Source organism: Pezoporus occidentalis, unplaced genomic scaffold (assembly GCF_034315485.1).
Source record: "Pezoporus occidentalis ecotype Australia unplaced genomic scaffold, CSIRO_AGI_Poc_V1 ctg135, whole genome shotgun sequence".
NCBI lineage: Eukaryota > Metazoa > Chordata > Aves > Psittaciformes > Psittacidae > Pezoporus > Pezoporus occidentalis.
In genome coordinates, this window is record NW_026913157.1 from 4,202,840 (window position 1) to 4,220,754 (window position 17,915).

At 47.0% G+C, this 17,915-nt stretch overlaps 1 protein-coding gene across 5 annotated transcripts in view; it reads left to right on the forward strand.

The window, feature by feature from the left end:
* The window catches only part of WDR59 (WD repeat domain 59), a 50,019-nt gene extending 32,924 nt beyond the window's left edge, over positions 1-17,095 (forward strand). For 2 of the 5 annotated variants that reach the window (XM_062609253.1, XM_062609255.1), the window contains 9 exons: positions 1,346-1,402; positions 7,261-7,394; positions 8,861-8,942; positions 10,791-10,903; positions 11,926-12,070; positions 12,162-12,234; positions 13,787-13,913; positions 14,311-14,453; positions 15,437-17,095. In XM_062609253.1, coding sequence (XP_062465237.1) covers positions 1,346-1,402; positions 7,261-7,394; positions 8,861-8,942; positions 10,791-10,903; positions 11,926-12,070; positions 12,162-12,234; positions 13,787-13,913; positions 14,311-14,453; positions 15,437-15,672 — 1,110 coding nt within the window. In that variant the 3' untranslated portion in view covers positions 15,673-17,095. The other 3 variants (XM_062609254.1, XR_009962942.1, XM_062609256.1) reach the window with 3 other exon arrangements.
* Positions 17,096-17,915: the final 820 nt, after the last annotated feature.

A 17,915-nucleotide genomic window follows, 5' to 3' on the forward strand; every position in this document is an offset into this window, starting at 1 on the left:
GACAGTGATGTCCTGATGCTTCACATTGGGGAATTGGGCAGGGCTTGGAAACTGTTGCTTCTCAGGATATCCCTCAGGCTTTGCCTGATGTCTGCCTGGTTTCAAACCTCACAGACATGGAAGTGGAGGTTGGCAGCAGTGGCTCTCACTGCAGAAGAGCAGGACTTCACAGGAGGGCTGAGCTTAGTTTTGCTGCTTCTCTACTATACTGTATTTCTTTCAGCTATCCCATTTCTCCTTCTCTCATTCTCCTGGTGAGGCCTGGTGGAGAAACCTGTAGCACAAGGCGGCAGTCTTCTCCTCTCTCATGGCTCCCTGGCTGCGGGGTTCTCCCACCAGCAAGATGCAAGGGAAGGTATAGGCCAGGCATAGCTGATGGCCTTGACTGCCCACCATCAGCTGGAAATAAATGTAAAATACACTGCATACAACACAAATAACACTTTTTGTTGTGTTGACTCTTACAGAACTGAAACAGAAGGGTTTTTTTTTCCCAATGAGTGTGCAGTAATATGCTTTGAGAGATTCCATTTATCGTTGCTTTAATACTGAGTTGCATGCTTAATGAAATGTATGCACTTTTGTAGTGAAAGCCTACTTTGGAGCTATTCTGCATAGTCAGTCAGTGAATTTGATCACTTACTCAATCTGAAAGAGCTCCTCAACCCATGACGACAATTTATACGTGGCCCTGCCAAGTAGCAGGGTCTCTACATCCCTTGTGATATCCTGACGTGCGACCTGTATTGTTTAAAATGAAAGTGAACAGTTATAGCAGGTTCCAGTGAATGAACTTCTGGAGGACACTGGATGTTAGAGATACCTGAGTAAGAAGGAGTGTTTATTTAGCTTCCTAGAGATTTCTGTGCTGTTGTGCTGGACAGCTGTGTTAAAAATAATGCAGTTTGCACTTAGCTATTTTCTTCCTCATCCAAGAGGAGTAAAATTCATTAGAGTAGGAGCCTAGCGTTTGAGGCACCAGGGTATTGTCCTCTGCTCAGCTGTCAATTGATGGTATGAACAAGGTCATGAAGCACATGAAGCAGTTCTGTGCTTCTTGCATTAATACAGCTCTGTGTGACAGACTGTTGAGATCTGTGGTTGGCAAAGTCTTCTGCAGAGGCTGGTGTGGGGCACAGACACAGGGCTGTAGGTAACATACAGTACAACTGTGTGCGTGAAAGTGGGGATCATGGTTTGCAACTGTTCGTTGTGTAACAGAACCATTGGGAACAATATCTTTTACTCTGCTGGTTCAAGGCACTTTTCAGTCTATTTACCTTTTGTCTTTATTTTTCTTGGTGTCTTTCTTCCCTTTTCCTGGGTGTAATGTTTTCACATACAGATGTCTCCTCGCTCTGCCTGGCGACGTTGGTCCATACAAGCAATTAACGACTTCCCGGTACTGTGCGCTGTGCTAATACTGTCCTTGATATAACCCTGTCTTCTGCCCAAGGGCCCAAGAATAAAACGCCACCTGTCTGCCTTTGAGTAACCTGCACAAAGGTGGAGGACTTGCACTCCACGCAGGGCCGAGGGCTTCAGTAAGAATGTGTAAGTGGACAGGAGCAGACAGTAGTTTGCAGGGTACGAACACTGACCTACAACTCACCTACTTTACCTGGCCTAGCAGTCAGGAAAGGATGCCAAGGGGTAGTTTGAAATGTAAGAAAAAATCAAACTCTAAGTAACAGAGCTGCAGAGGAGCTTAATGATTGTTAACAACTGGTGAGACTGACATTAGAGCACCTCATTTCTGAAAAAGATGAAGCCTTGCTGGAGAGGGAGGATCACTTAAGAGCTGTGGAAGAAACAACCTGGTTGAGTTGCTGACAATGATCTGCCATAAAATGAGCTACCTGTTCTCAGTGCAGTGCATCATAAAGCCTTATTTCCCACAGCAGTAAATAGAATTTCTCCTTAATTTGTGATCTCCCAGACCCAGGAATGGCACCACCCTGCATTCGGTGTGAGAGGTTGCACTTCCAGCGACTTCTTCCTGGCACCTGCCCCTCCGAGGCTGCTTTGGCAGTTGTTTTCCATTAGTCAGGTCCATGTGTCTCTCAAGCTTGAACATCATTCATGTGAACATCTTGATGATATCAGTGTTGCTCAAGCTTTGCTGTAAATTTGGGTAATTACTATCTCATCACTCATCTGCCAAGCATAGGCAAAGCTTAGAAAACTTCATTTCAGATTAAAGACTATCTCTTTAGGACCGCTTTTCACAATGTTTGTGTGAAACTCTTTTTTTCACAGCTGCTGTCCCTCATGCTATCCCTTCATAAGACAACAGGGAATAAAACAGAATTCCTGTAACACCTAATTTAACCTGCTAGTAGCAAATAATAGGTGAAAGAAGTAATTTACATGACACCATCAAGGCTTTTGCAAAGAGCTAATAAAGAAATGTGAGCAGTGAAGACAGGAAATGAAGTTCTGTCTTGAATCAAGAACAGGCTAAAGAAAGAAAACCAAGCAAGGCACTTGCCAGCTTGTGGTGTGGTAAATTGTAGTGCAGAAAGTGCTACAGTTTAATTCCCTTACCACTGGCTTGGAAGGAAGAGCAAGTAGTGATGTGATAAAGCTATCATTTTGTATAGCACATACTTAAAAATTATATATGGATTAATACAAACCTTGAAGGTTTAACTGTTATTTGTGGATAACCTTTGGAAGAGGCTAATCACATTCTCTAAAGTGGATCACAGTGCCCAAGCTGAAGGGGCAAGCATGTATGGAGAGAGGTGTGGAGTATTTGTGCAAACTAGCTGCCCCCCTCTTCTGGGGTAAGAGCTCAGCATTGCTCAGGGTGCTCCGGGAAGCAAAAGACAAGTCTAGAAGAAGGAATAATTCCCCCTTCTTTCTAGGTAATGACTCCACTTCAGAAATGCCAGTGCTTCAGGGCAGGTGCCAGCTATTAATTAGTGAAAGCTCTAAAGAAATATTCCTGCTGGGGGCCACAGAAGTGCCTCTGGTAGGTTGGTTGGGTTTTTTGGTCCCCTTTGTGGAAGTTGCCTGGTACTGTGGGAGGTGCTGGAAATAGTAAATGTTGATTATTTTGAAAAGAAAAATCCAGGCAGAACTGCATGACCTGCATGGGGGAGTTAATCTGTAGGCAGTAGTTCAGAATAAAAGAGCATATAGCTTTTTGCAGGGAGGCAGCAATTTTTAAATCTTACTTTAAAAGAAAAAATAATATTAGAAGCAGTTTGAACCTGACTTTGAGCAGGTTTACCTCTTCATTTTCTAAATGCCATATTGCAGCTTAGTCTTTGGCATCAAGTCTGTTCACTTCTGTCCACAAGCTTTCCCTGTGCTCTACTAACGCCACTTTATACCACAAACCCTGAAATTTTGCATCTGCTTCTGCAAATAGGCACTTTACATTTCATGATGCTGCTTACAGCACTGCCTCAGCAGGATCCAAAGACACACACACCCAACTGTTGGGCATCCTTTCCAAGCAGGCACGCAGCATTTCGGAACTACTTCTGCTGTGTACATAGTGATGATGGTGGTTGCTACGAAGCAGTTGGTGGCTTATTCTTGGGCTGTCTGTTTCTACATGTAACCCATTTACTGCCATTGTTATCACCTCAGGTTGCAGGAAATTACAGCCTTAGGTATGGTAGTGCAGATACAGGCTGGCTTTTTTAGTCATTACTTGGTGCTGTTCCCACTGTCACCTTCAACCCCATGATTGTCATAAATACTCTGGTTTCTTTCCTTCTGATGCTCTGAGGAACTGATGAGTCTTAATTTACTGTCACTGTAGCTATTTTCTTTCTGTTCTTCCTCTCCTTGAACTCTCAGGAGCAGCTGGGTAGATGCAGTTCTGCTTGACATGGATTCTAGGCTGCAGGCTAGAAATGTTGGGGGCAGTGCAGAAAGCCTGTTTCTTTGACCTTCAACTGTCATAGTTATCTTGGTGCATGCATGTTAATTTCTGCTTCAGCTCCAACTGTTATGTTCCCTGCTACCCCTTGTGACCTGTGCTTCAGGCCCTAGGAAGAGACCTGTTTTCCATCCTACCCTAATGCCCTTGCGTCTTGGTGACACCTTTAAATAACACCATAGTGAGAGCTTCCCCAGGGAGAAGAGGTGAAGCAGAAGGGAGTGACGAGCCTTGTGGTGGACCTTGTCTAGACAAACCCAAGCTAGAGCCCTTCTTGCCTCTGGTAACCCCTGTTAATGGTGCTCAGATACTGCCTGGTGGAGAGCCACTCCTGTAATGAACACCAGCAATTATTTGGCTCAAAGTAGAGCTTCTGCTGTCAGTGGTGATGGTTCCCATACTTCTGTTCATAGTTTTTTTCTAGCAGTTTGTTACTGTGGCTGAGGCAAACCTGAATTGCAGAAGAACAGACATTTTAATGTGACTTTACATTTGGCTTTAGGATTTGTTTTTGTCACAGGGGCAGGAAGTAGTGGTTGTGGCAGTGTAATGCTGGCAGGACATATTGGCCATCAACTATCTCTAGTCCAGGAGTTCCACCAATAAAGTATTAGGGCATCCCTTTCTGCCAGTAAATATTCAGTGCTTGGAGGAAGAAAACAGGATAATTTTGTTGTGAGTCCGAGTTCTCAGGGGATTCTGGTACATGTAGTGTCTTCATTTGTCTGGTGATATGCTAACAGCAAGAAGTGGAAACCATTCATGAGGTCTCTTTTCCATTGTCATCTTCATTTGTTGTCATTCTCCTCAAAACAACAACAGCAAAAAAGTGACTGAATTACCTGTGGAAAGTGATATGTGTTGTCCATGTTTCTAGCCTTTGAAATGCCTGTTAGGAGGCTTCTTCAGTCTGCTCTTGCAGAGGGCAGGAGCAGGTTGAATCTGTTTCTGAGGATGGGTCAGAGAACCTGCCTCAGTCAGAGGGAATTCTCCATAGTCTGCGAGTCCTGGGAGCAGCTGGCTTATGGATGGTCAGGAGGTGGCAAGTTCCTCTCCAAATTCCTGCCAAGCCTTGGAAGACCCCTGGTGATAGACCTGCAGAATGTGGTTGTGAATCTGCAAGCCTGGGTCCAACTACCTGCTCAAACACAGCACAAACAACAGCTTTGGTTGTGAGGAGCCTGGTAGCCCTTCCAGGACAGTGGCTGAGCACTGCATGTCCCTGCTGGTGTTCCCAAGCTTTGCACAAGTATTGGTTTTGGCAGCATCAGTAGCTCCTCACTGAAGCTAGCAGACAGCATTTGGCTGTCCTGACAAGGAATGAGGTACAGGTGCCACTTTTATTTGGGAACCTTTTTGTAATACAGCCCACATTCTTCAGCATGGGGAGGGTAGCTACATTTTTAGGTAGTATCAAAAGAGGTATAGTCTGCCGGATGAGAAGAGAGTCAGAGGTAAATCAAAATGCCTTCACTAGGAACTGATGGATTCCAGAGAGATTGGTCTCCCACCTGACCACATTTTATCCACTTCCTACTGCATAGCACTTCTCAGAATGATGTAGCAGATAAATACTGCAGGCAAACTCTGCTTGAATGGATTAGGACTTGAGGGGACATGGCAGAGATCAGAATCATACCCTAGTCAGCCTCCTAGCACTGAATGCTGACAGCCCTGTTTCCACCACCGTTTGGCACCTCTGAATATTGGGCAGCATGCACACTCTGCTTCTCTTTCCTCTGAGGAGCAGTGGAAAATCAGGGGAAGTGGTGATGCTCTCACATGGGCAACCCAGGCAAAATCCACCTCCACCTCTTTGAGGTCTGAAATGCCTCCTTCGCTTACTGGCAAGCCTGTGCTTGAGCCTCTGAGCCTCAGTCACCCACTGTCCAGAGTGGCTTCAGGAGCATGTCTGTTTTGCTTCTTGTGATGTGCTAGTAGCACGTGCGCTCAGCAGAGCAAGACCTCCTCAGCACATTGGCTTCAGCTTGGGCCAGGCAGGCAGTGAAGGAGGAATTAATTTCTTAAGATCTAAGGAGATATTTTTCTCTAATGAGTTTTTTTTAAGGGCATTTTGTGACTGTGATGAGCCTGCTCAGGTTCCGCAGGACTGTGTATGATGGTAGTTTGGTACCCAGCCATCCCAGACCTAACATCCACAGCAGAGGTGACCCAATTGTAGGTCCAAGTCCTGCCCTTCCTGTAGCCTAGCCTGCTCTTCAGGAGCATGGATGTGTTGTCTTGCAGAACTATCACCATAGGGCTGGTTTGCTGGCCCCATCAAAGGAGCTGTCTGCTTCAGATAGGGATGTAGGAAGCCCCACAAGTGCCTTAGAATACCCTGCATAACTTGACATGACCAGGATACTTCCACGTAGGAGCATCAACTCTGTGTGTCAGTGAGGGAACAAGCCATAGGGGAGCAGCACTGCAAAGCATTCTTTGTTGCTCTGGGAAATGCTGTATAGGAGCCAGCAGAGCTCCAGTGTCTTCTGCCTGTTGTGCTGCTGCTCATCCTCTCATCCCTGCTCCTCCTCACCCTCCTAGAGTGAGGAGCTGGAAGAGCTCAGGATACTAGGCAAATACTCTATAGTGTTTCATACAGCCAAGGTAGCTTTATGCAGCTTGGCATTTATGTGGTCTCCATGTCTGTTACGGAGAGTATCTGGGAATCTTGGCTTCTTGGTTTTGTTCCCTTGTGTTGATTCCTCTTCTCCCTTCTCCCCACCGCCTTATGTCCTAAGCCAGCTGTAAGTAGCTGTGAGCATGGTAGCTAGGAAAACTTGGGTCCTGCTTTATCATTTGCCGGTTGCTTTTCTGAAGCTGTTGATAAAGCAGGAGGTGGGACCCCTGCTGTGTGAAGCTAAACAGAGGTTTACTCGAACACTGAAAGGACAGACCAAAACAGACTCTGGAGCTGTCAGTTTGCCCTGAAGCTAAGGGCAAGCAAAAGCTGCCTCCACACATCTCTGTGCTGATGTTGGCTGAAGTCAGCAGTGGTCTGTGCAGAGAAGGTTTCCAGACCAGACCTCTAATGAGAATGATAATTGAGCCATCCTCCTCCCAAACCTGCCCAGGTTTGATTGGCATCCTGAGGCCCATTTGTTCTCTTATTGGCTTTCAAAAAATACTTTTTGAGTGAGTTTGACCTTGAGCTTGCTGCCTTGACCCGTTTTTCACTTCTACAGATGGAGATGCTTGTTCTCCTGGGCATGTCATGGATGTTTTCCAGGGTAACAAAGAGCCTTCTGAAAGGCAGGTTTGGGTGCTGCTTGCATTATTCCTGACCCTAGTGCTTTTTTCCCTGGCCAAAGAAGCCTGCTGTCCTCCTCCCCTGTAACACGTTGCAATTTGTTACGCAGAAATCAAGGAGGTGGAAAAGCAAACGAGAGGGGACAGATGCCAACAACCGACCCATTAAAGCTGCTGGGAAAGTTATTATCCAAGATATTTCCTGCTTGCTGCCTGTCCACAAGCTGCTAGGAGAGCTCTATATGTGAGTATATATGAGTTGGCACCCTTTCCCAAATCAAAGCAGCTGTTTTTTGCTGTGCTTTACTCCTGATATCAGTCAGCCCTGATCTTTGAGTGCTTCTGTACCTTCTTCCTCTGTTCTTGTGTTGCTGCTTTATCAAGGTATCCCTCTGCCTGTGGAGGGGGACTTGTCTCCTATAAATGTGAAAAGCGTGACAAATAAATTTGTGCTGGGGTGTTGTATACAGAGTTTGAACATCATTGCAAATCTTACAGGTTTGCAGCTTGAGAGAAGTTATCAGTACAAATTCCTTTTCAAATCTTGTGTTAAACTCCACACTTAAATGCAAAGGCTTAAAAATCCCAATAAATGCACATTTTCATACTGTAAATCTGTTAATATCTCATAAGACTTTTTCATTTCAGAAGTATTTGGAATGCCCCATTCACTTGGAGACTTGGTTGTACATGCCAGTGTCTGTACAGCAGATTTTTTTGCTTTAATGGAAAAGATGGAGAAGTTCTGTGAGTTTTGGTTGTTTGGTCAGGGTTTTTTTAAGGACAAGGGGCTGCTTTTTCCAAACTCTCTATTTCAGATAGTTACAAAATCTCTGTTCCTGATTTTTTTTTTTCCTTAGCTTTGGTAATACTGCCTTGTCCTTCACAGAATTTCCAATTTGTGGACATTCAGGGAAGAAGCAGGTGTCCCTTCTTAGAGGATACAGAAGGGTATGGGAAGAGAGAGAAAACAAAAATATCCCGTGTCAGGTTTTTTTCTGTATTATTAGAAGAAAGTGTTCTTTAAAAAAAAACTGTTGGACCTTTCCACTCTGGATATCTCATGTGTGAACATCCTGACCTTTTTACATTTGCTGTAAGATCTTAAGCAGTAAAAGTGCCACATGTCTGGGGAAGAATTCTGATGATAATCAGGAAAGCTCACATGGGTTTACTCAGGCCACCTTGCCAACCTCTCAGAGACTCCACAGTGAATGTGTTACCCTACTGCAGAGCAGGCTGAAGACCAGTCTGCTTCTCCTCAGCATGCCACTGACTCAGTCCAGGTCAGTCAGAGCAGACCAATTGGCTGAATGGGCACAGGACCACATAACTGATGGCACCAGCTTCTTGGGACAAGAATGAATCTTGGCTTAGGGGTATTCTGGTACAAGTTTGATCTGGTATCTCCTTGGAGATGGTGCTTCTTAGGATCAATCCCAGCTAGTTTGGAAGCTGGACTTGATGTGCAGTGCGTTAGTGAAGATGAACAGTGGGAGAAGGATGGCAGTGATCCCTGAATAAGAGAAGGAAGCGATGGGATCCTGGCTATGCTAGCACGTTTGTGTTGATCAGGAAATTTTGAGCTACTTGCTGCTGTTAGTACTACTTTTCCCCCATCCCTCCCCACCTTTATAGGTAATGTGGGTTTTAGCATGAGTTTTTCTTTTTACTTTTACCTTCACAGATAACTGAGCTCTCTCTTTTTAGACTAAATGTGAATAATATCCAGGAGACTTGCCAGAAGAATGCTGCCTCAGCCTTGGCTGTGGGACGGAGGGACCTCGTACAGGTATGGCATTGAGTCGGAGCTCTTCCTCAGCACGCTGTGCTACCTTCAAATGACTTGTGCTCTCACCTTGATACCCAAACAGCCACCTGGGTTGAGCAGTTGTTCCAGGGAATTTCCATTTTGTGAACCAAGGCCTGTGGAAGAGCCATAGAGGTGGTCTCTATCTAATTGATTCCTGACATTTAGAGATTCCTTCCCAGGGCTGCAAGCAGATTGTTTTATGCCCTTTGTCAAACTGAGTGAAGCACATTTTTCAGGGAATTCCTGCAGGCAAAGTGAGGAATGCAGCCTGCTTTTGAGTCAGCGAATGGAGTAACTGTGCACAGAGTTGCCGAGCTGCTGTCAGCATTTTGATGGGTGATTTTTTTACTTCTCTCTTATGCATAATGGTTCCCATTGTTTGGTATTCATCTGCATTGGCACTGGGTGCCAGCTGCAGGCTGCTTCTCCACAGAAGTCTGAACCCAGGAGCCCAGCCCCAAAATGGGGCTGGCTACTTGCCTGCAGCTAATAATAGGAGAAAAATTATTATTGTAGCACATCTTTTTCTGTGTGATTAGTCCAATACAACAGGCAGAACATTTGACAGGAGACAGGAGCATCTGAAAGATACAGGAGCTGGCACTGCCAGAGGAGCTGTGCTCTACTCCTAAGCATTTGGCTTTTCGTAGACCTGAACAGGGAACATGCACAGGCTTACCTCATCTAAGCAGAAGCAAACTCAAACTGTTGTCTCGCTTCTTGGTGGGTTCTCCTGGAGCAGGAGAGAGGACGCAGGTCTACGTCCTCTTTGTCAGTGCTTCATCTTGCATTGCCCACATAGGACCAGAGCTTGGGTGGAATAACTTTTGCAAGCTTCCTCTGAGATACCTCTGTTTCTTGCTTGTTTTTCCCTGTCCTATGTAACTCCACTCTGTGTTGCAGCTTGCCCCATTCCTAGCAGGTAGGGGTGTTTAAGTTGCAGGTTACGTGTAAGATGTGCTCTATAGCAGTATAGGAGGTGGCATCTTACCAATTTCCTTTCTTTGCTCTCTTGTACTCAACCCCATCTTTGGTTTCTGTCCTGTTTCTGGTTTCCCAGTGAGCAGCTGGGGGACTGATGCTCCTCGCTGTTCTTCCTGTTTGGAGCATGTGGGTTTTCTTTACTTTTCCATGTTACCAGCTCTGATTTCTGCAGTCTTTCCAGCACAATTTTCTTTTCCTGTTCTCTTTTTCATGCCAAACTAGGAGCTATGCTTTTCCTTGGAATATTCTAATTGCCCCAATTTAAAAGGCATAACAGACAAAACCAGTCCTAGAGCAGCAGTATAGAGGCTGAAAAGATCATTTCAGAGTGGAGTATGTAAATGAATGAGAAATATCATGTGAAATAGCTAAACTATTGGAGTAGAAATGGCAAATTTGTACTCCTGACCACACTGGGCTGCACTGGGAGAGCAGAGATGATCAGTAACACAACTAATCAAAAGATACTGGTGAATGACTGCATGAAAAGTAAACTTTCAGCCACCAGACATCTCTGAATCCGAGAACAGTATCAAAAACTAAAACTAAAGCCTTTTGAGGTTTGTTACTATAAAATGCACTAATAGGTCTGTTAAGCTACCCTGAGTGTTAGACTGTTCTTCAAGGTTTAACTCAAACCTAAAGCAAGTGGAACAGGGAAAGCTTCGGGTTTGTGTTATTATGTATATTATTTGTGACATAGAAGCTGAAACTGCTCCTGGCTGCTAGGAAAAAAAAAAGCTCCATTATTATCTGTCTGTGAGGGAATTTGTACACACCTATGCCCTGAGAGTATGGTTGTTCCTAATTGTAGCTTTGATGCTTTTCCTTCCTGTCTGCCAGGTTTGGTCACTGGCCATGGTAGCCACTGATCTCTGTCTTGGACCAAAGTCTGACCCAGATTTGGAGATACCTTGGGCACAACATCCATTTGGACGTCAATTACTGGAGTCCCTGTAGGTGTTTGAATGCCGCGGAGGGGTTGGGGAATGGCTGCTGAAGCAAAGCCCTCCATAACTATGTACCTGGTGGTAAGGTGTCATTTCAGATTTGGAGTAGTGTAGTGTCACAGCGTGTATATTCACTTCTAAAGCCTGAGGTACATCAAGAAGGGAAGCTGCAAGTGTGTTTATGACATACAGGAGGCAGGATTTAGCCTCAGTCTAGCACCCAGGTCGTCTTTGGCTGACACTGATCAATAGGCCAGGTGCAGTTGGAGCTCTGCTTTCCAGCATTTACACAATGCCTGACTTAGGGATTTTGGTTTTCTGCTCCCCACCTAAATGAGGGTGTTGATGCAGCTGCTTTTTCCACCTTCAGATTCACTGTTGCCATATAAACATGAGGGAAACCATTCCACTGGTCTCAAAGCCAAGTATTAGCTGCATATGTCTTTCTGCCATTGAATCTCTTCAGGAGAGGACATAATTAGTAGTTGATATTATCTCAGTATACCCTAATTGGAGGCATAGGATTTGTGAGGTGTACTTTGGCATTACTGTTGCTTGACGCAGCTCTTTCCTGCTATGTGGCAGTGGTGGGAGGGGAGCGCAGTCTTCAGAGCAAACCGGAAACTTCACAGCCACCCAGAAAACCTGTGGTCCACAAGGCAAAACAGGTTTTCTCAGAAAGACATTGTAGCTGGGGGTGAGTCTAATGGCTGCAGCTTTTAAAATTAGTTCTGTGGATGTTGTTCCTGAAGCTGCACAAACTTGGGATAATCAGGGCATGAGTACTGCTGTATTCCCAGACCTCCATCTTTCTCTGGCCTGTGAGTGTGCTCAGGAGGAGGACTGGCTCCTCAATGACAGAACGGAAAGGACAACTGAGTCCTTCAGAGCATACATGCCTTCTCTGGTCAGTAATGTGTCCCAAATTGGTTTAGGCAAGAGGCTCAGAATTAGTTGCCCTGCAGTCTGAATACTTTTGCCACTGAATTCTGCCCAGTCCCACACTGTGTGTCCTTTTCATTTCACAGGCTGGCTCATTACTCTCAGCTCCACGATGTACAGACCCTGGCCATGCTCTGCAGTGTATTTGAAGCCCAATCCAGGCTACAAGGGTGCCCAAACTCTGGCCCCTTTCCTCCTCGTGCCTCCAACCTGGCCTCCCACAGCCGCTATGTATGATTGCCAGTTCTTCCCCATTTGTCTCGACTATTTGTGAGCATTGCTCATATAGGTAACATGATTTCCTCTCCTTTCCTCTCAACAGCCCAGCTTTACTTCCTCTGGTTCCTGTTCCAGTATGTCAGATCCTGGACTTGGCACCGGAGGCTGGAGCATAGGTATGAAGACCTGGGTAGGAAATAGCAGGATCTCCGTCCCTTCTGGCCTGGATTTTAGGTGGCTTCTGCTCCTTCCTTCCTGTCGGGGAAGTAAGGTTGTGGTTGTAAATGTACTCTGCTAGAGTATATTTTCAGAGTTTGGCCCATGTGATGGGACTCTGTGGTTGGAAGTGAGCAGGGCTTGCAGTAACCACATCCATGCTCGTGCAGTCCTGCCCCTTCTGACTTCTTTAGCATGCTGTGCCACTAGGCTTTGGAGGAATTGTTGCAAACACCTTAGACATACCCAGCTAGGCCCTTAGATCTCAGGTTAACCGAGAGCCAAGAGCTCCCACTGCTGCCTTTTCCAGTGGGAGCCAAGTAAAGAGACAGACCAGTTTGTACTGTTTTGCTTCCAGCATGGCTATAGCAAGCACTTGGGTTAACTGCCTCGACTGAGGCTGTTATCCATGCCAACTCCTCCTGGTATTGGCCTACACATGACTGGACATGGTTCCCAGGATTAGCTGCCCCATTACCTTCCCAGGGATTGAGGTAGGGCTGAGTGCCATGCAGTTCCCTGGGTCCTTCTCCTTGTCTTTGAAGGCAGCAGTGACATTTTCTTTCTTCAGTCCTCAGGCACTTCTTCCAGTCACCACAATCATTCAGTGATTCAGTGGCCTCGCAGTGTCATCAGCCAGCTAATTCCACAGGGTTCAGGGGGAGCAAAAGGAGTGCTGTGCTTTTTCCTATCACTGGAAAAACAGCAGCAGTTGGGAAGGCTGTGGTTATCTCATGTTCTTGGTGCCATGAAGTACCCACAGGCCTAATGAGGTTTTCTGCTGAGCTGCAAAGGTGTCAAAGACAAATCATTCTTAAGGGCTTCAGTGTCAGAGTTGAAGCCGTTGGCTAATTCCTTGTGATACACACAGCCTGGGGCAGCATCAGCGTTGTTAGCACCAAAGCTACTGGGTTTTCAGGGTGGTATCAGGGCATCTGTGACATGAGGAAGAGCAGAGAATGGTGCTTAGTGTAGCTGTTGATGTCTTGTAGCCATTATTAATAGTCTTCTCCCTGTCCCAAGGGCAATACCTCCCATAGAGAGATCCCTTTACGTAACTGCAGCCCTTGTGATGAGAGTCCTCCCTCTCTAGGAAAGAGACAGGGAGGACTCTCCTGTCTCCTTCCAAGTCTGCCAGGGATAACATTCCCAAGCAAACTCTATGGGATTGAATGCCTGATTACTTGCTGTCTAAAGTGGAAAAAAGCAAAAGGGATTCCTCCATGTTGAATTTCTTTGCCTGATGATCCCCATTCCCATCCTATCACCAGAAGAGTAATTTGTCGTTGCCCATGGCATGGGGGTTGGAACTAGATGGTCTTTAAGGTCCTTTTCAACCCAAACAAGTCCAGGATTCCAAGTGCAGTAGAAGCACTTGGCAAATAGACATGGTTACTTAGTTTTCTAAGGTAGTGGTCTTCCATGTTTCCTTCCCCACCTTGGTTTTGATGAGGTTATGCTCATGAGCACTTTGCTTTCTGAGGTGTGCTCACAGCCTTTTGATGCTTGCAGCAAACAAAGACACAGAGCAGGCCTCCACTCCCTGGTGTGAGTCTTCTCCAGATGACTTTCGCTATGGAAACCTAACATATCCCGATCATCGGGAGCGTGAGAAAGACCAGCATGAGAAGAACAAAAGGTAGGTTATAGAGTGTCTTGGGGGCACTCAGGGGTGTGTTACTCTGTACCTGAGTCAGCTAAAACACTATAGCCAGGTCTCTGTTGGTGCTGTGAAGTACCACACCTGCTCCTGGACCTTTTCATTTGGAGAAGCTTCATACTGCAGATCAACACTGCTTGGATGGCATATGATATATCTACAAGTGGCCATGGTGGGGGCCCCAGTGGGCAGTGCACCCACTGAGTCCACACCCTTCAGTGTAGAAGTGGAGGCCAGACCCATTAGCGTTCAGCCAGGTTGTCAGCAGCACATGGGAAGCAATCTGCTCTCCTAGCAGTGTTACCTAGTTGTATAGACATCACTGGGAAAAAGATTGCAGCCACTGGGTGGATGACAACCCTGTTTATTCCTCTAGGCTCCTGGATCCTGCCAACACTCAGCAATTTGATGACTTTAAGAAGTGCTATGGAGAAATCCTTTACCGCTGGGGCCTGCGAGAGAAGAGGGCTGAGGTTCTCAAGTTTGTCTCTTGTCCTCCTGATCCCCACAAAGGAATTGGTGAGTGCCTTCTTCAGTCTGCTCCAGCTGCCAGGCAGAGTCACAGCTCTGCCTCGGGAGCATAGGAACACAGGGTCAGTAGGTAGGATGTAAAGTGTCCCTCATGCTGCCCAGAGGTTTGCTCTGCCGAGAGATGGGTTTGGCTGCTTCTCAGCTCTGCTTGGAGATGAGGCTTGCAGATATTAGTTCAAGGGCTTGATGTTGGTTCAAGTAGACAGTAATATCTCTCCAGCAAAGCTGGAAAAGTACACGCTGTTATCCTAGTGATATTCAGCTGTTTATGCTGATGGCCATTCTTTATTCCCTCTGAAGAAGAGCCCAGACATGATCTGTCCTAACTTCTGAATCTGGGCTGATGTGTCCTTCTAGTGCCATATTGAAAGATCTCTAACTGTGGGTGAGCCAGTCAATAGGCAAATAGAACTTTCATTCCAAAATTTTTCCAGCAGTGTAGGTGCCCAGAACTGCTGCTTAAGGGCAGCTGCCAAAATGCCTTCTTCCTGGGCCTCTGGGAGAAGGTGCACCTAACCTGGGAGGAGAGATGGAGGAGAGATGCCAGGGAATTGGTGGCTGTCTCACCTTGGCACCTGAAACTCCTCCTGGGGAGTAACTGGAGGGAAAATTGGTGAGTTTGACCACTGCCATTGCCCCTCCATGGCTGACAGCCATGGCACTGATACCAGACTGAAATTGCTAACAGATACGTGACTGCCCATCCCTGGCAGTGTTCAAGGCCAGCTTGCATGGGGCTTGGAGCAACCTGCTCTAGTGGAAGGTGTCCCTGCCCATGGTGGGGGTTGGAACTGGGCGAGCTTTAAGGTCCTTTCCAACCCAAACCATTCCATGATTCTGTAATATTCTCCCACCGTGTGGGAGGTTTGAGGCCAGTCTCTTGGGCAGCAAGTCTGGGGGCCTCCTCTGTTGAACGGGGGGCTGTGTGCAGGGCTGCCAGGACTAACTCTCTGCTTGTTCCCTGCTGCCAGAGTTCGGCGTGTACTGCAGCCACTGCCGCAGCGAGGTGCGTGGTACACAATGCGCCATCTGCAAGAGCTTCACCTTCCAGTGCGCTATCTGTCACGTGGCAGTGCGAGGCTCCTCCAATTTCTGCCTGACGTGTGGACACGGGGGCCACACCAGCCATATGATGGAGTGGTTTCGCACACAGGAGGTGTGCCCTACAGGCTGCGGATGCCACTGCCTGCTCGAGAGCACCTTCTGAGCAGGGCTGGCATCCCGTGAGCTGCACTTACTCTTTTAATTCCCAAATGATGGTGTATCAGCTCTGCTCCACAGCATGTCTGGAGGAGATGCCACAGTGAGCTGAAGCAGGGTGTCCTGGTGAGGCACTGCAGTGATGTATACAAGTGCTTCCAATATTCCTACACATGTTGCTTTCAGACTGATGTGACCAAATTCCCTGTGTCCATTGCTGGCAATAGATGCCAGTCAAAAAAAATTTGCTCCCTTCTGCAAAAGGGTGTATGAATATTTGCTAGTCTTCATGGGGATGAAGAGGTGTTTAAAAGCTTCTTTGGAAAGGGCTCTCATGGCAGAGCCAAACTTTCTTCAGCTGCATAGTGTCTTTACAGGGACTCCAAGGGAGCCAAATAGTTAAAGCAGAAATAATTCACAAGCAACAGTGAGCTCTAAAGGCGAACTGTGAACTGGGCTTAGAGAACAAACAGTGCATAGGTCTGCTCAGAGTCACTTTAGGAAGCAACAAGGTTTTTTTTTTTTTTTTTTTTGGAATGGCTGTTTACATTTATTAGATTATCCCATAAAGCAAGAGTAAAATCCTGGAAAGTGACATTTTTTAGGATTACTTCCTAAATAGCTTCTCCATCACGGGTCTATACCTGTGGCTGGTGTGTAAAGCCTCACCGTATGCCCAGGGTCACTGGGATCAATTCCTTTCTTCCAGCAGTTTTAGTCCTGTTACTCCAGTGTCTCCATCTGCTGCTCTGACCTGGTGATATAATGCACTTTAACTTGCCTGTCCCTGCCTTGTCAGTGATGCTGCCTTTTGAGTCTGGGATTCATGCAGCATTTCCATGGGTGGTGACACCTGAGATGGTTTCAGACAGCCTTTTCTTCCCTTCTGAGCTTGCTTCGTGCAACTCCTTTTGACTGTTTTCTCCATGCTCTATGAGGAAAATCTGTGAATAAGTTGAGGTTTGCTGACAGTGTGCTTGAGTGGCAAGGCTTCTGAGATGGGGAGCAATTTTGAGGGGAAAAGGGGTTTTGGAAGGGTGGTGGGATTCATGGAGGCAAAAGGTTTGTGCCTTTTCTCCCTGTGGAGCTTCAATAGCAGAATGTACCAGATTGATCCATCTGTTTGGGGCTGTGCCCCTGGGCACTCCCACCCCAGGGATGCTGTGCGGTTGTGTGCATGCCCTGTGCACCTCGAGCTCCTCTGAGTAGGCTTTGGCCTGAGCTTTGGCTTTGGGCAAATGGGTGGTGAGGGCTGAACCCGCTGGAGTTACTACCATGCCATGCCAGCACTGATCCCAATTTCCTGTGCTTGCCTGATGTGCAGGGCCATGTGCCATGCCTGCTCCCAGCCTTTGTGCCAGCTTTGCTGTGGAATAAACAGATGGGTGTCTCTGAAAACATTATACCATTAAAGATATTTTTTTAAGTGCTCTTCTGGTAGAACTTGATGTTGCTGTGCTGGTTCTCCCTCCTTGGGGAGCCCTCCACAGCTCTCCCTCCTAGTGTGGCAGTCGCTGCTGCACCCATAGCCCTCTCCCTGCACCCCACACTGGGATCCTGCTCTGGATACCTGCACACAGCAGCCCCAGAGAGCTGCAGTAGCTGTGGGGCTCACTGCCTGCTGCAGGGACCCCCAGACTGACTTTCGCAGCAGGATAATGTGATGGTGCCTGGTAGCTGCCCATGGGTTGTGAGGCACCTCTTGGGAAAACAGTGAGTGGAGACCTCATAGCAGGCTTCCAGTATCTTAAGGGGCCTACAAGAATGCTGGGGAGGGACTTGTCATCAGGGACTGTAGTGACAGGACAAGGGGTGATGGGTTCAAACTGAAACAGTGAAAGTTCAGGTTAGATGGAAGGTAGAAGCTTTTTACTGTGAGGGTGGGGAGGCACTGAAATAGGTTGCCCATAGAAGTGGTAAGTGCTCCATCCCTGGCGGTGTTCAAGGCCAGGTTGGACAGAGCCTTGGGTCTAGTGTGAGGTGTCCCTTCCCATGGCAGGGGGCTGGAATGGGATGATCTTAAGGTCCTTTCGAACTCAGACCACTCTGTAATTCTATGAAAGTGAAGCCAGGCAGTGTCTGTGCTGCTGCTGAACCAAACCCCACATCCTGCAGCTCAGGGGGGCTGCAGGCAGTGCCTGCACCCCCAGCAAGCTCAGTAGGTGCTGAGCTGGGCCTGGGGTGAGGATGCTGTTACTGGCAGCTCCTGCTGTCCACCTTCCTACATGCCAGCCCTTCAGTTCGGAAGTG